Source organism: Sorex araneus, chromosome 3, assembly GCF_027595985.1.
Source record: "Sorex araneus isolate mSorAra2 chromosome 3, mSorAra2.pri, whole genome shotgun sequence".
NCBI lineage: Eukaryota > Metazoa > Chordata > Mammalia > Eulipotyphla > Soricidae > Sorex > Sorex araneus.
Window position 1 is genome coordinate 123,275,369 of NC_073304.1, and position 26,064 is coordinate 123,301,432.

At 56.2% G+C, this 26,064-nt stretch overlaps 1 protein-coding gene across 6 annotated transcripts; it reads right to left on the reverse strand.

Annotated features, from left to right (window-relative positions):
• Window positions 1–870: 870 nt before the first annotated feature.
• LZTS3 (leucine zipper tumor suppressor family member 3) lies at window positions 871–11,539 on the reverse strand. 6 transcript variants are annotated; one of them, XM_055133951.1, is made up of 7 exons: window positions 11,386–11,537; window positions 8,876–9,006; window positions 7,317–7,433; window positions 6,690–6,855; window positions 5,369–5,845; window positions 4,004–4,882; window positions 871–3,344 (listed from the first exon to the last, which is right to left on the reverse strand). In XM_055133951.1, exons 5-7 carry the CDS (start codon window positions 5,816–5,818, stop codon window positions 2,643–2,645), a joined length of 2,031 nt encoding a protein of 676 aa, XP_054989926.1. In that variant the 5' UTR covers window positions 5,819–5,845; window positions 6,690–6,855; window positions 7,317–7,433; window positions 8,876–9,006; window positions 11,386–11,537; the 3' UTR covers window positions 871–2,642. The 6 variants fall into 6 exon arrangements, with proteins under 6 accessions (XP_054989926.1, XP_054989922.1, XP_054989925.1 ...); XM_055133947.1 differs by having other exon boundaries at window positions 7,317–7,501; XM_055133950.1 differs by having other exon boundaries at window positions 7,317–7,507.
• Window positions 11,540–26,064: the final 14,525 nt, after the last annotated feature.

A 26,064-nucleotide genomic window follows, 5' to 3' on the forward strand; every position in this document is an offset into this window, starting at 1 on the left:
GACAGAAAAATCCAGGCCTTCCATATTTTGCATCCATATTTTTGGCTGGGTAGAAGAAAATAAACCACTATTTGAAGTCAGGTGGTGTTATTTGTAGCAGAAGGCTCTCTTGATTTGTGAGGCTTTGTGAGAATGACAAGAAATTAACAGGCTGAACAATAGTACAGGGATTAGAATGTTTGCCATGGCTACCACTGGGTTCCATCCCTAGCACCTCCAAGAGTGATCCCTGAACACAAAGCCAGGAGCAAGCCCTGAGCACCCACTGGTTTGACCTCCCCCAAAAAATTAGCATAGAGCTGGAGTACAGCCGGTGGTGCACTTGCTCTGCATGCAACCAACCTGGGTTTGATCCCCAGCACCCCGATGGTCTCCTGGGCCCCTGCAGAAATGACTCCTGCATGCAGAGCCAGGTGTAAGCCCTGAGCAGTGCAGGGTGTGGGCCCAAAACAAAACAAACAAAAACTAAAAACAAAGAACCACCACTACTCCCAAATGACAGTTCCCTCCTGGGGACCTTGTCATGAATTGCAAACTGTTTCATCCTTCGTTCACATCTACCGTAGCTCAGGCAGCTGCAGCTGCACCAAGCTCTGTCTAGATCAACTGCCTTCTCTGCCGCCTATTTCCAGATTCAAAGCTGAGACCAGCTTGGAACCTTCTGGCTGCCAGTAAGCAGCTAAAGAGGAAGGTCTAATTGGGCAGGAGCATGGAACCACCACCCACTTCAGCTCCGGGCCCATCTACCTGCGGGCCTCTGAACACCTCCACGGAGCATCTTCTGTAGAAACATTCACTCCAGTGTGGCCCTCCATGCCCCCTCCCCCAGGCCTCACCTCCTACACCTGCAAAGACACAAACAGACCAGGGTGCCATCAAGAGGCTTTCTCCATTTTATTTCTTTGGGAAAAGAAAACGAAGTCTTTCCATCACATATGGTAGAGATATATATTTATATATATTTATATATAATTTCTTTTGTATTGGAAGTCCCAAAGCTGAGTCTGTTCATATTTTTTGTCTATTTTTTTTTCTTACTAATGCCTTCTCTTCCCCTGCCCCTCTGGTCCTGGCCCAGTGAGGGGTGAGTGGGACGGGCAGTGATTGCCGGGATAGCACCCCCCCACCTCCCTGTGCATCTGAGTGAGAGGGTGCGGGCTCCCGGGGGCGCTGTGCAAGGACGAGAGGCCACACAGAGGCCACTTCTGCTTTGTGGGGCACGCACAGCTCATTAAACAGTCACCAGTCATGGGAGGAGGCTTGTCAGGGGGTGGGGCACTTGCTCACAGTAGTTGCCAACTCAGTCCACTCTGCCCCATCCCCAAACCCAATCTTGGGGGTGGGAGAGAGTGGAAAGAGAAATACAAGGGCTGAGGGCCAAGCCTCCTCCAATTTTTATTGCTGGTGAATTAGAAATGTGCCTTTCCCTTCCTGTCTGGGGGAGGTGGACCTCTGAGAGGGCCTCGAGAGGAAGAGCCCCTGGCTACCCGGACCCCTCAGGGAGGGTCAGGCCAGGCCCACCCTGGGCAAACTCGGAGGGCCAGTGATCCTCTCTCACTCAGGTCAGACTTGTTCTTCAAGGGTAATCACAACCACCACCAACCGGGGTGCCCACACGAGGGCCTCAGGCTCAGGCTTGGGCCCAGGGAGTTGGGAGTGGGCAGTGCACCAGAGATCAAGCAGAATTTCCTACCGGAAAAAGGTGAGGTGTGGGGCGGGGGCGGTGTGCGACAATGATATTCTGAGCAGAAAAGCGGAAGCGTTTGGGGGCGAGGCAGGGGGTGCTCAGAGAGGGGGGTGGGACACCGGAAGACGGCACAGACACTCATAGGACCTCAGAAACTGGGCGAGCGCAGCTCGTCACTGCAACGAGAGCCGGACAGGGGCCCTGGGTGTGGGGTCAGCCAAGCAGACAGAGCGGTGTGGATCCCTGGGATCCCTGGAAGATCCCGGTGGGTCCAGGCCGGAAAGGTGGGGTGGGGAGCTAAGACGCCTCCAGGCGAGCCTTCCCGTGAGGGCAGCCGTTGCCTGGGCAAGTGGCCGGCCGCCAGCCCCGCCCTTTCTCCTCCACACAAACTTGCGGACACGCGCTCAGGAGACCTTGGGGGGAGGGCTGGGCACAGCCTCTCAACCACGGGCAGCCATCTGCTCCTTGACCGGCCACTCTGCCCAGGCAGGGAGATGGCCAGGAAGGAGAGCAGCCCAAGGCCTGCTTATCAGCTTTGCAGGGCAGGCCCCTGCCGGCCCCCTCCGTCAGGTGCTGAGGGAGACACATCACTGGGTGGCCCACGGGGGCGGCCCAGACCCAACGGGCTGGGCCACCTCCCGGCCTGCAAGCTGCTGCCTCCGTCTCCAAGAAAAGTGGGTTCCCGTGCTGTGGGGGGCGGGGGAGGGGGCTTGCCCCCACTTACTCTGCCCTCTCCCTCTTCCCTCCTGGGAAGGAGGTGCCAAGGGCTGCCCAGAGGGTAGGGAAGGGAGGCGGTCACAGCTGCTTTTGAGAACCTCTTTGGTCTGGGGGTCTGGGGGGACGCAGGGATGAGAGATGGTGGGACGGGGGTTGGCTGGGGGCGGGAGGGAACTGGGGGGACTCTGGCCTTTGGCGCCAGGCTTCTGTCCAAAGGCCACAGGCCCAGCTTAGGGGATCAGATTTCGGTGGACTCGATGCGTTCCAGGCGGGAGGGCGTCCAGGCTTTCTTCTCCTCGCTGTGCTGCGGGGTGGGCGTGCTGGAGCCCCCCGAGGCCCCGCGCTCCCGCAGCCGCCGCTCCAACTGCTGGTTGCGCTGGTACATCTCCACGTAGCTCAGCTGCAGCTGCTTCTGGTACTCGATGACCTTCTCCTTCTCCTCCAGCCACACGCGGCGCTCCTCGGCGAAGCTGGCGCCCTGGCGCTCCCGGGCCCGGCGCTCGGCCGCCAGCTCGGCCTGCAGCCGCCCCACCTCCCGCCGCAGGGCGCGCGTGCCGCCGTCCCCGCCGTTCTCCACCTCCCCGTCCAGGGACGCCAGGGACGCGGCGGCGGCCACCCCGGCCTGCCGGCGCATCTTGGCCTCGTCGCTCTCGCAGGCGGCCAGCGCGTCCTGCGGTTCGGCCGGCTCCACCGGGCTCAACGCGGGCTTGAGGCCGGCGGGGGCGGGTGGCTCCCCCTCGGCCAGCTCCAGGCTGGCCTGCTTGCTGCCGAAGGAGTCCCGCAGGCTGAGCAGCTGCTCCTCCTTCTCGCGCAGGGAGGCCCGGCCCTCCCGCAGCTGGGAGCGCAGCCCCACGATCTCACTCAACTTCTGGGACACGTCGGCCTGAGAGTCCTTCAGCTGCTGCTTCAGGAGGGAGATCTCCCCCGCCTTCTGGCACACCTGGGCAGGGCCGGCAGAGAGGAGAGGCCAGGTGAAGGCGGAGCCCGGCCTTCCCCCACCACCCTAGGCCAGCACCCAGCCCCGGAGACACCCACTTTCCCCTGGGCTCAGGGCCAGCTCCCCGCACCAGGAAGAACTGACCACAGGGGCCGGGGAGCCAGCTGAAAGGGCTGGAGTGGATGCTTCCTGTGCAATAGCCCAGGGCTGGATCCCCAGCTCCAGTAGGTGTGACCCCACCCCCAGAACTACAGGGAGAGCCCCCCCCTAAAGAGGGCTGGGGAGACAGCTCAGAGGGTTGGGGTGCATGCCTTGATCCTCAGCACTATAAGGTCCAAGCTAGGAATAGATCTCCCCCCACACCTCCAGGGACACATCTCCCATGCCCATTAAAAAAAGAGAGAGCCAGGAAGCCAGTTCCAAGGGCTGGGGCACTTCCTGTCACACTGGCGCCTCGGTCCATTCCTGGGGTATGCAAGTGACTGAGCTCTGAGCAGACTAGCACTCAGCCCTGCCGGGTGGGACCCAAAGAAATCGTCAAAGACACAGCGGCCCCAGGCAGCCTCCGGTCCTCAGGGCACAACTCGGCCACCTGAGGGGCAGTCCCTCCCTGGGTTTCTCCAGAAGGACGAAGGGAGGGGGACAGAGGCCCCAGCCCCCACCTCCCACTTGGTCTCCTCCATCCGGGGCAGGAAGTCGGCCTGCTCCTTCTGACAGGCGGCCACCTTGTCCTCCAGCTCCTCCCGCTGCCGCATCAGCCGGGCCGCCTCCTCCTGCAGCTGCTTCTTGTCCTGCTGCAGCCGCAGCACCTGCAGCTGGAGGCCCTGCTGGGCGCGCTGGGCGCGGCGGGCCACCTGCTGCAGCTTCCCGCTGCAGCCCTGCCGCAGCTCGGCCAGCTCGCGCTCCCACGCCTTCTGCCGCTCCTCCAGCACCTGGGCCACGGCCGCCTCGCTCTGCTCCAGGCTGCGGCGCAGCGCCGCCACCTCCTGCTCCTTCTCCCACAGCCGCTCCTCCAGCTCCTGGATCAGAGAGCTGGGCGAGGGCGGCGAGCAGGCGGCGAACGGCAGGCCGGCCCCGCCGCCCTCCCCGCCGCCCAGGTGGCCCCCGCGCCCCATGGACGAGGAGGAGCCGCTCTTGCTGGAGGCGCGGCCGCTGTCAGAGGTCCCCAGGTCCTGGTAGCCGGACCCACCGCCGCCGCCCACGCCGCCCCCGCCACTGCCACCACTGGTGCCGTAGCTGGCGGTGCCGATGCGGTTGATGTGGCTGGTGGAGGCGCTGAGGGGCGCCAGGTGCTGGCTGTAGCTGGAGCTGTAGGTGGGCAGGCTGGTGAGGGAGTTCCGGCCTGAGTCGGAGAGGCCGCCCCCGCCCCCGCCCGCCGGAGTCAGGGTCCGAGATTTGTCCAGTCCGCCCTTGAGGCCGCCTGGGCCCTGTCGTCCCTCAGGGGTCCCGTTGGTCTGCGGGGGACACAAGTTCTGCATGGAGTGGAAGTTCTTGGGTACAACGGGCTTGAAGGCGGAAGGCCGGACTATTGGCTCTGAGCACTGTGTGAAAGCAAGGAAAGAGGCCTGGGGTCAGCACGGGGGTCTGGGCCCCAGCCACTGCCCTCTGGTCAAAATTTATTGAGGGGGGGGCAGAGCGATAGCACAGTGGGGAGGGCCTCTGTCTTGCACAGTCAACCCGGGTTTGATCCTTGGCATTCCATATGGTCCCCCAAGCACCGCCAGGATTAATTCCTGAGTGCAGTCAGGAGTAACTCCTGAGCACTGCCGGGTGTGACCCAAAAATCCAAAAAGAAAATAATTATGGAAGGGTAGGGGCCCAGATGACCTACTTCCCCCCTCTCACTCACATGACAGCCCCTCCTGGCTGGGCCGCCAGCTCCCAGCCAACCCCCGGCCCACACAGCTGTACTCGGCCCCAAGGGTCCCCAGCTGTCCTGGCCTCCTAGACCCCATGTCCGTCTCCTGGGAGACCCGCTTTCCCTTCCTCTCGGCCCACCCCCCGGGAGAGGGCCCCTGCGGGCTGACCTGGTCTAGCTTGCCGGAAGTGGCCAGGAGTTTGGGTGGGTGACTGGGCTCGCGGTACTGCGGGGGGGCCTTGTCGCTGCTGCCGCTGCTGCTGCTGCCGCCGCTGCTGCCCACCACGTTGCCGCAGACGTCGGTGTGGTCACTGGCCCGCAGCTCGCCATTGAGGTAGAGGGAGTTGGCGAGAACCTTGTCCTCCGAGGGGTAGCGGCCTGGCCTCTCCCTGCTGGCCCCCATGGCGCTGCTGCGGGCGCCGGGGAAGCTGCCCTGGCCGCCCCCAGCCCCCGTGCGGGTGCCCACGCTCTTCATGGTGAACTCAGGAGCGTGGGCTACCCCACTGCCCATGGCCAGGCGAGGGTCCGGGGGTCCGAGCTCAGAGGGCCGTGGGGCAAAGGCCAGGAGGGGGTCCCGCCCTGGGTCTGCACGCACGGCCAGTGTCTCCAACTTCGCCATGACTAAGCCGGGGTGGGGTGGGGGGCCCTGTGGGTACAGGTGGGCAAGCACAGCTCAGTCAGAACCCACCCCCCCAACTCTGACACCCCCAGTCAAGTCAGCCCCGTGACCACCCGCCCCTCAGTATTGCCTTCCCTACAATGGGTACAAGAGTATGGGTACAAAATGTGAAGAATGGGACCAGCTAAGAATGACAGAGGCTGGAGCGATAGCACAGAGGGGAGGGTGTTTGCCTTGCATGTGGCCAACCCAGGTTCGATTCCCAGGGATCCCTTATGGTCCCCTGAGTACCGCCAGGAGTAATTCCTGAGTGCAGAGCCAGGAGTAACCCCTGTGCATCGCCGGGTGTGACCCAAAAAGAAAAAAATGAATCATAGCTTAGTGAGGCTGGAGTGGTACTACAGCGGGGAGGGCATTTTCCTTCGTGTGGCCAGCCCGGGTTTGATCCCTGGCACCCCATATGGAGCCTCGGAGCATGCCAGGAGTAACCCCTGAGCACTGATGAACTGAGCATTGCTGGATGTGCTCCCCCAAAAATAGAATGATAGGATGGTAATGGGTGTGTTTGTGTGTCTGTGTGGCCCACTAGGCAAAGCCCCAACCACCCAGGGCGCCATGCACATAGCCTCCCACCCTTGTGGGCGGAAAGTATCCCATCCCCACCTCCCCCGAGCCTCCCCAAACAGGGGACCCCCTCAACTCCTCGCTGCTACCTGCAGAACTAGGTCTTTAGCCTAGGTCTGGAGGCTCGGCACGGGGGAAGAGGGGGTGGGAGGGGGGCGCAAGCACAGCCAGTGCACCCCTGTGCGTGGGGGTCCCTCCCCGCCTCCAGCCTGGGATGCTGCCGCTAAGGGCAGAAGTGGAGGCTCACCTGCCTCTCCAAGGGGGTGGGGGGCCGCCGGGGCTCAAGGCTGGGACCCTCTGAGGCCCGGTCTGCAGGGGCCAGGCGCCTCCCTCTCGCAGTCCGGGCTTGGCCCGAGCCGGCGGCGCCACTCGGGACGGACAGGCTGAGCCATGCCGGACTCCAGTTCGCTCCTCTGCGAAAGGGAAGGAAAAGACCTACCTCGCGTGGCCGCCGCAGGCCAGGGCGGTGGGCGCGAGCAGCCGCGGGGGCGCGCGGCGGGGGTGAATCGCGGGACGCCCACGGGCACGCGCAGGCCTCCCGCGGGCGCACGAGGACCCTCCCGGGGTCTTTCCCCACCTCTCGCGCCGCTCGGGGCCCGGGTTGGCTGCAGACGCCTGCGGGTTCCACAGGTGGGAGGGGGAGAAGCGGGCCGGGGAGGCGTGTGTATGCATGCGCGCCAAGAATTCACCGCCACCAGGAAGACTTCCTGGATTCCACCCCCCCTTCCCAACTCTGTGCGCGGACCTTGAACCTGCTCAGTTCTCCGTGAAGTTCTCGGCCCTTCGGTGGTATGCGCCCCCCCTCCCCCGCGCAGCCCCAACCACCAAGGCCCGCAGGAGCTGGGGGAGCAAGGTGAACAGGGACTCAGGTTACCTGTCTCAGAGAGGCCCCGCTTCCTCGTTCCTTTGTCTCGAGTCCGCACCTGGGAACACCTGCCTCAGAGGTCCGCGGGATCCAGCTGGACAGTACAGCCGCTGCAGGCAATCTCTGCTGCGGGTGTAGACGCTCAAATAGTCACACCGGGCATGGGGGCGGGGGCACCCTGCAGGCGTCTGCTCCTGATTCTCACCGAGAGACAGGTAGAAAGCCCTGATTTACTATGAGGAGGTCCTGGGGGGCGGGGGGGGGTACCCTAAGGCTCTTTGCAGGCTCTCCCAGCCCTCCTCTACCCAGACACCCACTCGGGTCTAATCTAGCCAGATGCCAGACTAGGAGGGCCTGACCCAAATTTTGCCCGGCGTGAGTCTTTTGGCCACCACACTGGACTTCCGAGCCCAGGTGGTGGGAAGGTTGTTTGGCAATGCGGTCCCCAGGTGTGGAACTAGCACCCGCCACCCCCTCCCTGGGCCAGCCTCTCCCCACGCACGGAGCTGAGACTAATTTCAATGCCGGCTCAGCATTGCATGACGTTCACCTCGGGGACAGTGGGGTCCCTGGGGACCCCCTCTGCCTCACCCCAGCTCCCAGCATGCTGAAGCAGCTGTCAGCCCAGAAACACCGCTCCCCTCTCTAGTAGGACCCCCTCCTTCTCTTGGCTTTCCTGGGTGCCCGGGGCGTCCTGGGAGGCGGCAGGCTGCCGAGTGGTCAGAGGTTTGGCTGCAGCCCAGGAACACAGAGAAGTGTTTGGGAAGAATGGACAAAATTCCATTCCCGTGAGCTTCAGGGAGCCAGGAGCCAGAGGGAGGGTGGATGGAGGTGACACCTATCACCAGATGGGGAGAGTGTCTGGGTGAAACGGGTGCCTGGGGGAAGACCAGAGAAAGCCACCTCACGCGTGCCAGATGGAAGAGAGTAAGCGTGTCCGCCTTCACAAGCGGTGTGGGGGGCCCTGGCATCAAGCGAGGGTGGCAGGGCCCTTCCCCCGGCAGAGGCCTGGGGGACCGTGTGGGTGCAGGAAAGCCGGAGCCGGCGAGCCCTGCAGACCCCACAATGGGGTTGGGGGGCTTCAAGAATGTTGAGGCCATCCATGTACTAGCAGTAGGCCGGGTAGAACCGCTCAGACGCCACACTGCATACTTGGCTGATGACCCCATCAGGGTCTACGGTTTTAATAAAGTGCCACAAGGCAAAGCCGGGGAACCAGGGTCCGGAGGGAATGAGGGGAGAGTTCCCTGCCAAGACAGAAGGCCCAGGAGGCACAAGTTAAGGTAGTCTGGGATCCAAGAGCACTTTTCTCATTTAATTGTTTTTGTTTTTTGGCCACTGGTGATGCTCGGGGTTTACCCCTGGCAGTGCTCAAGATACTGGGGATTGAAGCCAGGTCAACTGCATGCAAAGCAAGTGCCCTCCCTGTGCTCTGCAGCCCCACCTTTTCTCATTTTAAACTGAAATGTGCGTGACACTGTTCCCTTGTACTGAGCAGAGTAGCCTGAGGGTGCCGGGCGTGGCCCGGGAAGGAACCAAATAATAATAAAATTAAATATGATGGAAACCTGAGTGCACTGGTGCCAACAGAGAGACGAGTATGCCAGAGACCTGGGAGTGGGCAGGAGCAAGCCTCGGAAGCAATCTCGGTGATCGTGGGCACGCAGCGGGTGGAGGTGGGGGGTAGTGAGACGGTGCTCTGTAATGGTAAAGCTCAGTTCAAGACAGGCGGCACGACCGTCTCTGCGGTCTAGGCAAAAACAATTCACCCACAGGCCGGGATTGGAGTTGTGTCCCTCTGTCCCCGCTGCTCTCCGGGGACTTGTGTGATGCCGGCCGGATGCAGAGTCCAGGAGGGCGGTGAGGACTCCTGACTATCTCTTGAGCCCCCTAAACCTCATATTCTACTTGACTGCTAACCAACCTGCAACCCACAATTTGGGGACTCCCCAAGAGCTTCTAGCCACAGTGCCAACTTGCTGTGGTCCAGGGCAGGTCAGGGGGCCCAGCGCCGTCCCTCTCCCCCGCGCGTGCGGTGAGAGTTGCTTCAGGACTCCAGCCGGAGCTGGCGGGATGAGAGAGGGTAGAGGCAGAAGTGCTCTGGCGGGCAGACACTGAGCCCAGGGGAAGAGCTGGAGCTTCATGTCTGGGTCAAGGTCTGCTGGGGCCCAGGTAACAAGGTGGTTTGCAAAAGCAGCCGCGTGCGTGGCATGAAAGCGCAAGCTGGGAAGGACAGGCTGTGGCCCGACGCTGCCTGTCTCCGAGGCAGATTATCCCCTTCCATCTGCCTCCCTCCACCTTGCAGGCTGCAGCAACAGCTCTCACAGAGGGCCCAAATGGACTCGACCCGAAGGGCTTACATGGGCATTTGCCTATAGTGTTCCTTCTGAAGCTAGGAACACCCACCTTTTTCTGAGTGATCTCAAGGACCAATGAGATAGTACAGTGGGTGAGGCAAGCTCGCCATGCACAGGACAGGCTGGAGTTCAATCCCCGGCACGCCATGTGGCCCCCTGAGCACCGCCAACAGTGATTCCTGAGAGTACAGAACTGGGAGTAGCCCCTGAGCATCGCTGGGTGTGGCCCAAAAACCAAGAAGAAAAAGAGATCTCAAAGATCCCTCACAGAGACCATTCCCTCTGGCCCACCCATTTGCTAGGGTCTCCTCACTGACCTTCCCCTTGGCCCTGCTCCTCAACTGCCCTCTCCCTGCCCCCACGCCCCAACAGCAGTCCCTGAGTCTCTTCCCAAAGGGCAGAGCTGATGCCCTCCTGCTCTGCCCAAATTACTGCAGGAACAATACTAAGCATGGCGTTCAGAGTACATGGACACAAATGTTAACCCCAACTCCAGCAATGGGCGAGCAGGGCGGGGGAGACTGGCATGCAGGTTATTGCACCTCTGGCTCTTACACCTACCTTACAGGAATCCTCACTTAAGTGTGTGATGGGGGAAATGCTGGCATTTCTCTCAGGCTCCAGAACGGGAGCAGAGGCGGGGCCACATCCCTCCCGCACCGACGCTCCTCTTTCCGGGGCCTGAGCGCCCTCACTCTCATGACACCATCACCTGCCCAGCTGTGCACTCACCCTGTGCATCCTTCTAAGACCTCACAGGCTCCCAGGGAGACACCCCTGATGGCGCCCGTGGGAAGAGGCCTGGGAGCACTCCAGAAAGATTTTATCCTGAGACTTCCCCAGGGCTGGCCAGTGGGTGTCCCGGGAGCACAGAGGCAGGGTCCTGGGGGGCGCTGGCAGCGAAGAGCTGCAGAGGACTGCAGAGGGAATGCCAGTTGCAAGCAGTGCAAAGAGGCCCTGAATCCAGCCAGGGAAATCATGAAGGGTTTCCAGGGAGAAAAGGCTAAGGGGGAAAGGAGCCAGGGGGCAGTGTAGGGCTTTGGGGGTGGGCGGTCATGGGTGTGTGTGATAAGGTCTCCAGAACTTCTTGCTTGGGATGTGTGAAGGGACATTCATCTTCCCTTGACGACGGCGGCGGGGAGGTGGGGAATGGGCCCATCTCCCAGATTCCGGCTCTGATGATGCTGTTTCAGAACTGAGCGGGCTGAGAGCGCCCCCCACCCCCACCCCCCGGGCGCACACACGCGCGCACACACGCGCCTCCGTGCGGGGAGGTGGGGGCTGTTCGCCATTCACCAGCAGCAGCCCACGGCCCGCGGCAGCAGCACAGAGACCCGGGCCACTTGCCGTCCCGGGGGGGGGGAATGCCCCGAGGGTCCCTGCCACGGGGTGGAGTGGGGTGGGGGAAATCCCGCCGGCACCTCCCAGGGCTCCCCACCAACGTGTGTGGCCCCGGGGGGCGGGGCGCAGAGGGAAGAGGTGACATAATCCGGGCCGCACCCCCTCCGGCCGCCACTTCCCCCCCACCCCAAACCCCGGGCCGGGCGAAACGTGCATGACATCATCGGCCTCCTCGCCTCTCCCCTCCTCCCCGGCCCCCGGGGACCCCCCCGCCGCTGGACGCGCCCCCCTCCCCGGCTCCGAGTCCGGCCGGAGCCCCGCGCGCGGGGCAGCTGGCAGCGGCCCCGGAAGGGGCGCGGCGGCGGGCCGGCCGCACTTACTCGCTGCGTCAGGGTCCCGCGCGGGGTGTCGGGCGCCGGCGCTCCGTGCCCGGCTCGCTGGCGCAGCCCGAAGCCCGCCCGGCGGGGCGCGAGGCGCGGGCCCGGCTCGGCTCCGCGCCCCTCCCGCTCCCGCCCGGCCCCGCCCACCCGCGGCTGCGGCAAACGCGGGCCCGCCCCGGCCACGCCCCCAGAGCCGGCCAATCGCCGCGCGGGGGCGGGGCGCCGCGCTTAACCCCTGCGCGCCGCCGCGGGCGCGAGCGTGGGAGCCTCCCCGGGGTCACGTCCGCAAGCCCCCGCTCTGCCTGTTGCCTGCGGGGAGCCCCCCTGTCCCCGCTCGCCGAGCCCCTCCGTGGGCCCACTCTCTCTCCTCTGAGTAAACGAACCCGGAGGGGCGGCGCCCTCCCGGAATCCCACCTCGTGGGCAGCCGGGAGGACCCCCGCCCCATCCCGCAGCTTGGGGAAGGGGAGCTCCCGGCCCCAAACCCCAGCCCCGTGTTTTTTCCCCGCCGGCCTCTTCGGACGCGGATGCTGCGAGGCCCTGTGGGGCTGCAAGGTGGGGCGGGGCGAGCCTCGGGGGAGGGGGGTCTGACCCTGCCGAGGGACAGAGCAGCCCCCCCAGCTGTTTCCCCGCCCCGAGTGGGGCCCGCTGACCCCCTTCGTCCCGCCGGCGGTAGACGGAGCTGCTCAGAAACTTGGTGCTCCGGGAGGCCCACGGCGAGCAGGGTCCAGCCCCCTAGGAGGAGAAAGATTTGCGTGGTGGCGAGCCTGCAGACTTAGGGGGCTTCCTCCCCGGGGCTGGGGCGCCTCCCGCGAGGTCTGGGACCCGACCAATCGCTGCACCCCGGCGTGAGGCCCCGCGAGGTGACGGCTGACCTCGTCCCTGACCAGGGAACGCAAGCTTTGCACGCGCCTGTCGAGCGAGGTGCAAGGGACTTGCTGGTACCGCCCCCGGTGGTCCCCGGAGGACTGCCCGGAGGAGGGAGGCTCCTAAGAACTGGGGCTTTTTTCTTAGCCTTCTGTTGGTGGCAGATCTCACCACGCCTCAAGGTTCTGCGTTAACAACTCTGGAGGCATAAAGGGTGTGTGTGTGGGGGGTTGTCTCCTCAAAACTGCAGTGCCTCTACTCTGGCAGGGGTTTAACCCTGTCGTATCTCTGATGTTCTAGCTGAGCTACAATGGGGTTTGTCAACTGTCATCTGTCATCCTATTTTACAGTTTTTATTTCTTGCTACTTGTTGTTTTCTAAATTTTTCTGTATTTTACATTTACCTTCTATAGTAATCAGCAAAGCATTAATTTTTTTTGGTGGTTATTATTATTATTATTATTATTTGGCAGGGGGTGAAGTGCGGGTTTGGGCCACACCCAGCTATGTTCAGGAATTATTACTGGCTTGCTGGGGCGGGCGGGGCTGGGGGTGGGTGGGACCATATGGGATACCAGGGATTGAACCCATGTTCACCCCATGCAAGGCAAGCGCCCTACCAGCTGTACTATCTCTCCAGCGCTGTTTCTTTAAATTTATCAAGTAGGGGCAGGAGAGATGGTCCAACCGGCTGGGCAAATGCTTTGTATACAGGAGACCCATGTTCCAATCCTGGCACTGCATAGTTCCTGGAGTCACCCCTGAGCACAGAGACAGGAGTAATCCCTGAGCTCTGCTGGGTGTGGCCCAACACCAAAAATTAAATATATCACACAAATAAGCCTATATTTCACTGATGATTAAAGTCATTCTTTTGTCTTGGGGCCACGGCTGGTGATGCTCAAGGCTTACTCTTGGCTCTGCACTCAGGGACCACGGTGGTCGTCTCAGGGCACCGTATGGGAGGCTGGGGGTCAAAACCAGGTCGGTTGTGTGCAAGACAAATGTGCAGTCCTCCCCACTGTGCAATTGCTCTGGCCCCGTAAAGCCATTCATGTCTATATTCCGCTTTATATGATGAGAAATGCAATGGGCCTCTTCCGTTTTCTAGCCAGCTGCCCTTACAACTACTTTTGTTTTGGTGCCATACCTGATGGTGCTCAGGGCCTGCTCCTGGCCCTGCTCTCAGGTATCATCACTGGCAGGGCTCAGAGGAATCAACGGGGTGCCGGGGATCGATCCCAGGTCAGCCATGTGCGAAGCTGTACGATGTCTCCAGCCCATAATTACTTTTATTTTATTCAATTTTGTGTGTGTGGTGCTGGGAATCTAAGCCAGGTCTCATGCATGCAAAGCATGTGCTTTACTCACCGCCAAGCCACATTCCTGGCCCTTAGTTGTTTTTTGGTTTTAATCCAGTGTGACAGGTTCAGTTTTTTTAATTCTTTGGTTCAACCTTTTTTTCTTTATTTTGGAGGGGGAGTCACACCCGGTGATGCTCAGGGGTCACTCCTGGCTCTGCACTCAGGAATTACCCCTGGCGGTGCTTGGGGGACTGCATGGGATGCTGGGAATCGAACCCGGGTCAGCCGCATACAAGGCAGACGCCCTACCTGCTGTGCTATCACTCCAGCCCCTAGACTCAGTTTTTGATTACAATGTTGCTTGTTTGTTTTGGTACCACACCTGAAAGTGCTCGGGGGCTACTCTCAGCTCCATGCTCCAGGGTCACTCCTGTAGTGCTAGAGGAACATGTGGTGTTGGGGGTCAACCCTGGGCTTCCTGAATGCAAAGCGTTGACTTGTGTCTCTGGTCGACCTGTGTCTCTGGCCCCCATTGACACTCTAAAATTTTTTATTTATTTGTTGCAGGGATAGCAAATGAACTCATGACTTCACACATGCAAGGCAAGAGCTTCACCTCTGGCTACTCATTCCAGGCCTTCTGGCTACCTTTCTAAAAACCGTATTAAGGCCAGAGTGGGGGTGCAGCAGGGAGGGAGCGTGCCTGGCATACAGCTGACCTGGGTTTGATCCTCAGAGTCCCGTATGCTCTCCTGGATGGCAGAGCCAGGAGTAAGCCCTGAGCACTGCTGGGTGTGGCCCAAAAAACAATGAAAAACTAACAGATAAAATAAAAGCCAGAAACCCAGGGAAATATTTTCTGGGGAAAAAATTACAAAAATAATAAAGTTGTTGAAGATATTATCCAGAAACATGCAAAAAAAGAAGTATCTGGACTCTGGTAGTTTATTCATTTGTTTTTTTGTTTTGGGGCCACACCAAGCTGTGCTCGGGGGTTTACTCTTGGAGGCCCAGGGGACCATCTGCTGTTCAGTGGGTACAGAGGACTGAAGTCTGGTCGGCCATGTGCAAGGCAAGACCCCCACCCTGCGGTACCAGCTCTCTGGTCTCTGGACTCTGATAGTTTAATTAAAGACGTCTCTCAAAGTTTCAGTGAACAGATAACCCTCACCTTATAACTGTGTATGCCTGGAAAATTTACAATCCACTTCACAAAGGCCCTAGCATCAATTCACCATAAAAATAACATACAAAGGAAAACCGCAAAGTAATTATGCCTATCAGTTTGGGGGAAAATTCTGATATACAACTGAGGGAAATAAAGTATTACTATAGATAAGATGAATAGTAATAATGAGCTTGCTTAATGAGAAAAGTAACCATTATGCTAGGTGCCAAAGTACTTTACAAACCAGTAACTAAATGAATTCTCAGAATTAACAGGGAACACTTGAAATTAAGATTCAGTACTTTTTTTTACCTTGACATCTGGTAAAATTGAAGGGCTTGCACGGCTAACTGAAAGTCCCTTTGCTAAACAATCCTTATCGAATGAACCAGGTGCGGTTCCTGCTTATCTCTGTGGGATGGGTTTCATTTCTCTGCCAGCCTGTGGAATTATTCAAAGAGCCAATCACATACACTGCAGGATTTTGGAGGCCCCCACCCTCTTGCAGCTACAAAGTCTGCCCTCCTGCCAGTGTCCCGTTGTTGCTCTGTGTCTCATTGTAGCCCTCCCTGGGTTCTGGGTATGAGTGAGTAGTAAGAGGCTGTCAGCCTCACCTGTCCAGGGTTCAGCATCAGTTTGGCCACTGTAACTCTATGCCGGAAAACCTCCTTTAACAGGTGACTGGATGCGATTAAACAGCAATCCAGAATGGGGATGTGGGAGGCAGGGGAAGCGGGCGATTAGTGGGGGGGATCAAATTTTCTGCATGTAAGAGCCCTGGATTCCATCCTGGGAACAGGATGGTCCCCCAAGCACTGGCAAGAATAATCTCCAAGCACTAAGCTGGGAGTAGCTACAAGCCCCAGCAAAATCCTGTCATTCCAATAAAACTGAGATAGCCAGAAAAAAAAAGAAAGAGTTGGGGCTGGAGAGTTATACAGCATGCAGGGCACTTGCCTGACATGAGGCCCACCCAGATTCGATCCCTGGCATCCTTTGTGGTCCCCCAAGCTCACCAGGAGTGTTCCCTGAGTGCAGAGCCAGGAGTAACCCTTGAGCACTGCTGGTGTGGCCCCCAAACCAAAACAAAACAAAAAATAACCAAAGAGTGTATCAGACTTACTTTAAAAAGACAAAAAAATTAGACCAATAGTATCCCATGTTGTAAGAAAATGTTTTAAGGAAATAGTATCCCATGGCTGTAAGGAAATGGTGGCTCATGTAGGGTTTTTTTTTTTTTTTTTTTTTGTGGGAGGAGGGTGGTGGTGGTGGCTTCGGAGACTGTATGTGGTGGTGATTGAGCCCAAGGCAAGTGCACTACCCACAGTACCATCTCTCCAACCACTGTAGTATTTTTCTTTTCTTTTTGTTTTGGTACCACAGCCAGTAGTGGTCAGGCCTTACTTCTGGCTCTGTGCTCAGGGAGCACTCCGTGGGGTGGGGCTCGGGGACACGGGGTTGAATCCGGTGAGCTGCATGCAAAGCATGCACCTCACCCACTCTATTATCTCTCTAGCCCTCATCATCATGTCACTGTCACTGTCATCCCGTTGCTCATCGATTTGCTTGAGTGGGCACCAGTAACGTCTCTCATTGAGAGACTTATTGTTACTGTTTTTGGCATATCCAATACGCATGGGTAGCTTGCCAGGCTCTGCCGCAAGGGCTCGATACTCTTGGTAGCTTGCCGGGCTCTCCGAGAGGGGCGGAGGAATCGAACACGGGTTGGCCTCGTGAAAGGCGAACGCCCTACCGCTGTGCTATCGCTCCAGCCCTCCATCCTCATGTGCTCTTTTTTATTTTATTTTTTTTTTGGCCACACCTGGCAAGGCTCAGGGGTTACTCCTGGCTCTACACTCAGGAAACACTCCTTGTCTGTTCAGGGTACCAAACCCAGGTTAGCCGCATGCAAGGCGAGCATCCTACACACTGTGCTCTCCAGTCCCTCACATAGTACTTTTAATAGTCTAAACTGGTATAGTTGTATGAGAGGGAATTAGAACATATGTAACAGGGGCCGGAGCAATAGTACAGCAGGTAGGGCATTACCTTGCATGCAGCCGACCTGGTTCAATCTCTGGCACCCCATATGGCCCATCAAGCACCGCCAGGAGTAATTCCTGAGTGCAGAATCAGGAGTAACACCTGAGCATTGATGGGTGTAACCCAAAAAGAAAAAAAAAGAAAAAAAATCAAATATGTAATAATGTGAAACGTCGGGCTGAAGTGGTATGATATACACATATACAGCCACCATTATGCTGGGTATAAATACAAATTTTAAACCTAAGTGCTAGAGCAATAGCACAGCATGTAGGGCGTTTGCCTTGCATGCAGCCAACCCGGGTTTGATTCCCAGCATCCCATATGGTCCCCTGAGCACCGCCAAGGGTAATTCCTGAGTGTAGAGCCAGGAGTAACCCCTGTGCATAGTGCTGGGTGTGACCAAAAAAGCGAAAAAAAAATTTAAAACCTAAATACATCATCGGTCTGTTAACAAATGATTAAATGAGTTACAGTGCATGTGATGCATTATCATGATACAAAGTTGTTTTTTTTGTTTGTTTTTGGGCCACAACTGGTGATACTCAGGGCTCACTCTTGGCAAGCTCAGGGGACCATATGGGGTGCTGGGGATTGAAGCTGAGTTGGCAGTGTGGAAGGCAAGAACCCACTGTACTATTGCTCCAGCCCCAAGAAAGTAATTTAAAAGAATTGTGTGAGACATCCCAATGGGCTGGGGGGCACGCCAGGTGACATGAGACCCCCACAAGCACTGCTGAGAATGACTCGGGCAAGTACTGAGCAGCTGGTAGCCTCCAAACACTGCCAAGTATGGCCCAAAAACAAATGAAAGAGAAAAATTTTAAGAGAATGAATACAGGCTAAAGAGATAATGCCAGCGTTAAAGTGCTCAGGATGCATGTGGCTAACACAGACTTAATCCCCAGCATCCGTTCTGGTCCCCAAGCAGCTCCAGGATGAAGTACTGAGCATGGCTAGATGTGGTCCCAAAACAAAACAAAACAAAATCCCTGACCTAATGTACCATGCATTCCCATGAGAGAAGACAAAACGAAGTAAAATACACAGTGGGCAGGAGAGTAGTAAGTATTAAGAAACTGGAGTTTGGGGCTGGAGTGATAGCACAGATGGGAGGACGTTTGCCTTGCATGTGGCTGATCCGGGTTCGATTCCTATATGGGCCCCTGAACACTGTCAGCAGTAATTCCTGAGTGCAGAGCCAGGAGTAACCCCTGTGCATCGCCGGGTGTGACCCCAAAAGCAAAAAAAAAAAAAAACCACAAAAAACTGAAGTTGTTGGGGGACCCTAACACTGGATTAATGTGGAGGGCCTCACTCACTACAGAAGTGACGTTCAAGTTAAAGATTCAGAGGGAAGGGCCTGGAGCAATACTAACTGTGGGTAGGGCATTTGCCTTGCACGAGGCTGACCGGGGTTTAATCCCTGGCATCCCATATGGTCCCCGAGCACCACCTGGAGTAATTCCTGAGTACAGGCTCAGGAATAATGCCTGGGTATTGCTGGATGTGACTCCCCCAAAGAAAAATAGAGAGAGGAGAGCTGGAGAGTTCAGTGGGCTGAGGCCCTGTGTATGAGAGGCCCAGGTTCAGTCTCCCCTCGGCCTCTCAGGAGTAGCCCCACAGAACTGCTGGGCGTGACCAAACCAAGACAAAACCCCACGACTCGGAGGGGAGGGAAGAAGCTGAATGTGAATCTGGAGGTTTCTAGGAGGCAATATATAGTTTTCATTTGGTTGGTTAGTTCTTTGGGGGCCACACCTGACTCCCTCTGCATCAGGGGTCACTCGTGCTGGGACTTGCAAGCAGGGACTGACCCAGGGCTGGTCGTGGGAAAGGCAAATGCCTCAGCAGACAAACTAGCTCTCTGGTCCCAAAGAGGCAATTGTGTTTTTTTTCTACAATAAAACAAGTTCTTTTTCAATGATTTGTTTAGTTGCACTGAGTAAAGCTCTCACAGATTAAAAAGCTAAATATTTGAAGATGAATTTTTATCAAGGCACCGTGATTTACAAAGTTATTCATAGTTGAGTTTCAGGCATATGATGTTCCAGCACCAGGTGCTAGGGCGAAAGCACAGCGGGTAGGCTGCTTGCCTTGCACACGCCAGCCCAGGTTTAAGCTCCAGCATTCTAGACGGCCCCCCAGCCCCCCCAAGAGTGACCCCTGAGTGCAGGGCAGAGTAAGCCTTGGGCACTGCTGGGTGTGACTCAAAACAGACAAAACAAAACACATTATTCCAACACTAACCCCACCACCAGTGTTAAACATTATTTTGATAACAACTTTAATTTCTTTTTGTGTCATGGCCTCTGCTCAGGGCTTACTCCTGGCTCTGTGCTCAGTGATCACTCCTGTAGTGCTCCTCAGGGGACCATAGAGGGTACCAGGTACTGAACCTGGGTCAGCAGCATGCAAGATAAATGGCTTACCCTCTGCTCACTCTCTCTTGGGGCCAGACCTGCATTTTTCAAATGGCACAAGATTAAGATTATTTACCAGTGAGTTTTACCCATCTGTAAATGGTAATTCCAGAGCTAGGGTTGGGGCACCTGCAGGGTATAAGAGGCACCAAACTCTTGACAAATGATATAGGAAAGTTGTGATCAATTAATTATGTCTCCCTACCAGCTCATAGCATCCATATAGACAAACATTTCTTTTTTTTTTTTTTTTTGCAGTGCTGGCCCCTTGCACCTTTACGTGCATACCCCTTTCTTAATATTCTGGTAAGAAGAATAATGCCCTATCCACAAGATGTCCCAACCCTAGATTCCTGAGTCTATTTTTAATTTTTTTTTCTTTTTGGGTCACACCCGGCAATGCACAGGGTTCATTCCTGGCTCATGCACTCAGGAATTACCCCTGGAGGTGCTCAGGGGACCATATGGGATGCTGGGATTCGAACCCGGGTCAGCCGCGTGCAAGGCAAACGCCCTACCCACTGTGCAATCACTCCAGCCCCCAAAATTATTATTGTTATTAGGTTTTGAGTCACATCCAGCTGTGCTCAGGGCTTCTGGCTTGGGGACCATTATACGGAGCCAAGGCTGAAACTCAGGTTGGCTGTGTGGTTCGGCCTCACCTGCTGTACTGTCTCTTTGGCAGTCTTGTTAATTTCTTAGGTTAAAGTTACATGGCAAAGGAGAATTACAGTCCTAGATAGAATGAGAGTTTCTAATGGGCTAACCTTAAAATAGGGAGATTATCCTGGATTATCCCAGTGGGCTCAGGGTAATCACAAAGGTTCTTAAGAAACTTCAGGTGGCTGGAGAGACAGTATCGTGTAAAGCATTTGCCTTGCACACCTGGCCAACCTGGCTTTATTCCCCCGCTCCTCGTATGGTGCCCAAGCCCCGCCAGGTGTGACCCCTGGGTGCAGAGCCAGAGTAAGCCCTGAGGACTGTTGAATGTGCAAATTTTAAAATATAAGAAAAAAATGGGGACCAGAGAGATAATACAGATAAGGAGCATGCCTGGCGCACAGCCAATCCCTTGAATACAATTCAGTCCCTGGCACTGCATATGGTTCTCTGGGTACTGCTAGGAAAGATCCCTGAACAGTTGGGAAAAACCCTGAGCACTGCTGGATGTGGCCTGGCACTATGTCTCTCCCCCCTACGGGCACAACAGGTGAGACCTAAGAACTTCCAGGAGTAATCCCTGAGCCTAGAGGCAGGAATAAGCCCTGGGCATCAGCAGGTGTGGCCCAAATCCATCCTCCCCCCCCCCCCCCACACACACACAAAGGGAAGAGGACTTAAGGGAGAGAAGGGAGATAAGTCTAAAGATGCAGAGTTGCAGGTTTTAGAAATGGATGAAGAGGGGCCAGAGCGTTAGTACAGCGAGTAGGGTGTTTGCTTTGCACAAGGCTGACCTGGGTTCTATCTCCAGTGTCCCGTGCGGTCCCCTGAGTGCTACCAGGTGTGATCCTGGAGCACAGAGCCAGGAGCAAGTCCTGAGCTTCTCAGGGTGTGCTACCCCTGCCCTAAAAAAAAAAAAATGGAGGAATAGAGCCAGGAGCCATGGAATGTGGGCAGTCTCTCCAAGCTGGAAAAACGCCTCCACACAGGAACACAGTCACCTCACTCTTAGCTCAGAAGACCCATGTTTCACTTCAACCTACAGAACTAAAATAAACTGCTGTGGTTTTACATCACTGAACTTGTGGTTGTTACAGCAGCACCAGAAAACTAATGCAAACACAGGTTAAAAATTTTTGATTTGTTTTTGTTTTTACTTTTTTTTTTTTTTTTGCTTACTCCTGGCTGTGTCCAGGGATCACTCCTGGCATGACTTGGGGGGGGGGGGGGGTGGCAACAAGGTGCTAGAGATCAAAGTCAGGTTGGCAAACACTGTACATGCTGTACTGGTTCTCTGGGCCATAAACATAGAACATCTTTGTGTGTGTGTGACACCTGGCAGTGCTGGGGTTTGGGGGACAATACATGGTGCCAGGATCCTAACTCAGGTGGCTGTACGCAAAGCAGGTGCCGTAGCCTCTGTGCTATCTCTCCAGCTCAACACTCAGTATTTTTATGCCAAAGGGCTTTTATGTAAAACCCAGCTTTTGTTTTGTTTTGTGTCTTGTGCAACACCCAGTGATGTTCAGGGGTTACTCCTGGCTCTACACTCAGGAATCACTTTGCTGGTGTTCAGAGGACCATATAGGATGCTGGGGTCAAACTGGGGTCGGCTGTGTGCAAAGCAAGTGCCCTTCCTGCTGTGCTATCTCTCTGACCCCAAACCCAGATTTTTTTTTTTTGCTTTATTTATAGCAGGTTATATGCCAAAAGTTTTTCTAAATAACTTTGTTACAGTACTAATGCTTGGTAAGTTCTCTTATAAAATACCCTCACATACACTATCATAATGATACTAGTATGAGTAATAAATGTATTAACCAACAATGTATGGTGTACAAACGAGATTATATATGTTCATATATATGTCTATATATCTATATCTATACTCACTCTAACACATTTCTTTGGTGTCCTATCCAACTTATAACCTCAAAGTATTTGAGGTTTCTTCTTATATTGACAGGGTATTTACCTCCAAACACCAAATTAGGTTCATTTTAATTGTGTCATATCTGTGGTGTTCAGGGGCTGCCTCTGCCCCATGCTTAGGCTTGGGGGAAGCACAGCAGTGCCAGGGACCAAAGACCTAGCCACATGCAAGGTCTTAGGCCATGTACTATTTCTTCAGGTCCTAAACACCAAAATGAGAAACAGACAGGTCACTTTTCTTTTTGGGTCACACCTGGCAATGCTCAGGGGTTTCTCCTGGCTCTGCACTCAGGAATCACTCCTGGCGGTGCTCGGGGAACCATATGGGATGCTGGGAATCGAAACCGGGTCGGCCGAGTGCAAGGCAAATACCCTACCTGCTGTGCTATCGCTCCAGCCCCCTGAATCTGGGTGTTTGTACTAAAGACTTGTACCTGCTTTGGGAGAAAAATAGAAGCCTCTGTAATTGGGCCAAAACATCCTGGGAATGCTCACAAAGGTCGAAAGACTTAGCTAGACTCGTGTAAAACCATGAAATGTTCATGATCCGCATATAATGGGTCTTCTACAAGCAAGATTTTTTTTTTTTGGGCTTTGTTTTGGGGCCATTCCTGGGTCTTCAGGGCTTATTGCTGTGCTCAGAGATCACTGCTGGTGGGCTCGGGGAACCATCTGGGGTGCCTGGGATGGAAGCCCAGGTTGGCCATGTGCAAGGCAAGCACCCCACCCACCGTACTATCGCTGCATCTCCCAAAGCAAGATGTTTTGTAATCTGAGTGACGAGTGTTCTCTCTCACATATGGAAAAGAGAAGTTAAAGGAAAAATCCACTATCACCCTGTATTCTTGTTTTGAGGCCACACCTGGCAATGCTTAGGGGCTACTCTCAGGCTGTGTGGGAGAATCATGAGGTACCAGGGACAGAACTTGGGCTCCTCATGCAAAGCATGTTTGTGAGAATCTGAGCTCTCTCTTGGACCTTTGGTTTTTTTTTTTTTTTTTCACTGCTACTCTTTAGTGGGGCTAGAGCAATAGCGCAGTGGGTAGAGTGTTTGCCTTGCACTCGGCCTACCTGGGTTCGGTTCTTCCGCCCCTCTCAGAGAGCTACCAAGCTACCAAGAGTAGCTTGCCTGCATGGCAGAGCCTGGCAAGCTACCCGTGGCGTATTCAATATGCCAAAAACAGTAACAAGTCTCACGATGGAGATGTCACTGGTGCCCGCTTGAGCAAATCAATGAGCAACGGGATGACATTGATACAGTGACAATGATACTCTAGTGAATTCACATTTCAGCACAGAGAGAGGATACAGTGTAAGGGTTTAAAAGTTCCGCCAGGATCCTTCTGTAGCAATATTCACTTACACATAACTGACACTTTTTACATTTCTACAAATAGACTTAATGGGCTGATACTAGTATAAGCCTCACTGTAAAGTATTTAGAACCAAAATATAAGGAAATACAAGTCACCACCCAAGTTTGCTTTTTTTTCTTTTTTTAACTTTTTGGTCTATATCTAGCAGTGCTCAGGGCTCATTTTGGCTCTGAACTCAGGGATCGCTCCTGGCAGTGCTCAGGAGACCAGATGGGATGCTGGGAATCGAACCTGGTTGGGTCACGTGAGAGATAAGCATCTTCTCTGCTGAATCCAAAGGCAAATAGCAGCATGCACCAAAGCATGACGAATAACAAACGATGACAAACGATGGATGGCACGATGAGACTGTTTTAGCTATGTCAGGGGCACATGCCTACACTGAGTCCTTTGTGTAAGATGAATTTCTTACTAAAAGTCCATCCAAGAAGCTTGAAAAACACAACTCTGGTGGAAAAGTTGTCACTAGAGCTCGGGAGTCGGGACTGTCTGCAGTGTCCACCCACGGAAGCCCGAGAGGTACCAGCCCTCCCACAGTGCGAGGCTGCGGAAGGAGTCGATACAGCAATGACTACTTGATGGTGAAGGGTTAGGAAGAAGCGAAATACCAGGTCAGAGAGCTGGGCAGCAGTAGGGCACTTGCCGTGCACGGGGCCCACCCGGGTTCCATCCCCAGCACTCACGTGGTTCCCTAAGCCCCTTCAGGGGTGATCCCCAAGCACAGAGCCAGGAGTTAGGTGGGCACCACCTGGTGTGGTCCAAAACCCCCACGTAGTTGTGGCCGCACCGAGATGAACTGAGTTAACTCGGTTAGAAGCAGGTGGTATCCAGACTTCAGGGAACGAGGCTGGGACAGTGAGGCACTCGGAGCAAGCACTGCACAGCCTGCCTGGGTTGCAAAAACTGAAACTGATCTGATCAGCTGGAGTCAAAGGTCTGGAGTTTAGGAGGGGATCAAGCAAACTATGCAAAATGGGTAAAGGGGGCACATCAAGGGCTGCAGTGAAGTCCTAACCCCTGGCTCTGGATCACCATCCTCTACCTATTTATGCCCTTGGCCACCCGAGATAGTCACGGTGAAGGTACAGAAGGGAAACTGAACTCTCAAAAATAACACAGCGCACAGGTGAAGGCCAGAAGTGGAGAAGGCACAAGGCGCTTCACACAACACAGACCCAGCATGTCCAGTTCTCAGGTCATGCCCGGGGTTGCTCCTGGCACTACACTCAGGAATGACTCCTGGCGGAGCTCGAGGAGCCATACAGGATGCCGGGAATCTGAACCCAGGTCGGCCACGTGCAGGGCAAACACTCTCCCTGCTGTACTGTTGCTCCAGCTCCTCACAATACGTGCCTGGCCTGACTTCAAGGCGGAGAAGCATTTCCAAGAACTTCAAGTTAAATTTGGGGGTTTTAATTAGGCAATTTAAGTGCTCAAATAACATTGCTAAATGCCTGGAAACGGTGAGGGGCTAAACCCCTAGCTTTTTATTCATTAACTGTAAAAGCGGTATGCACCTATTTAGAAGAATTAATTCTTCGAAGAACAATTTATTGGGTAAATGTCTCCATCAGTGGGTTGATCACTGAATCATGCACGGAGGGCGACAGATACGGGGCTCTGGGACAGAAACACTCTTCAGAGGTAGGCCGTTTGCCTTGCACGTGGCCAACCCAGGTTCGAATCCCAGCATCCCATATGGTCCCCTGAGCACTGCCAGGGGTAATTCCTGAGTGCATCGCCGGGTGTGGCCCAAAAAGAAAAAAAAAAAAAAAGAAATCCTCCCGGGGATGGGAGGAAAGACGGTGCCCTCTCTCCTGTGGCCGGGAAGCTGGGCTGGGGGCCATGGCCGCCGAGGGCTGGACCGCTCTGTGGAAAGCACCTTACGAGCCGCCTCTCCTCTGCCACCTCCACTGCCGCTGAGCCCTGGCTCCACTGGCAGCCCTGGGTCGGGGGAACAGCCTGTGGGGAGGGCGGACGTGCTCCCCCGCCCGGGTTATCAAATCAACCCCAGGGCCGGGAGCCACGGCTGAGGTGCCTCCTCTGCTGTCCCTATGACTCGCTGCTCCCTCCCGCAGTGCAGCCTTCCAGATGGGCCCCAGGCAGGTGCCCGGGGCCCAGCCCGGCTCTAGGTGCCTTCTGGGGAGGGGGCCCGAGGCTGTCAGTAGCCGCCGAAACAGACCGTACTTGGAATTTCGGTTCTCAAGTCCGTGCTGACAGCATCCCATGAGTCAAAACCAGCGTTGCCAACTCCAGGAAGGCCCCGCCCCGCAGCCCCGGCACCAGCCACCTGACGGTTTCCGCCCGTGGGGCCGGAACAGCCAGCTGCCTCCTCCCCCAGGCACCGGCGAGGGAGGTGGTGTTGGCGGGTGTTCGGGGCCACCTTACATAAATTAAAAAAAAAAAACAAAAAAAACACCACATTCTAACACGGCCCACGGGAACTGGCGGGGCTGACCCTCTGGGAGACACATCGCCCACCCGCTGCCCACGCCCGAGCATATGGTCCCTGCGTCCACCCGCAGGCGGGAGCTGAGGCCAGGGCCGCAGGCAGCCCTTCCCTGCCCGCCTCACTCCCAGCGGCCTCCTGCCCTGCCCTTCTAGAGGGCGATGCTCCCGAGGGCTCTACGGGCCCGTCCTGCTGACTCCCAGGGCTGGGGGCTCAGGCCTCCCTCAAGCTCCGGAACGCTCCACTCCAAGGTGGAGACACCGCCCCTCCCAGGCTCCCAGCCACTTCTGCTCAGGGGGGTGTGCGGGAAATGTGCAGTCTGCATTTTCCCCTTGCCGGAGAATGTGACTAACCTCCAGAGGCCCCTTCTGGAGGCCTAGATGTCACCTGCTCAAGTATCTGGAAGCCCCCCGCCCAGCCCCCGGCCAGCCCTCTGCCCCACCAAGCCACGTCAAGCTC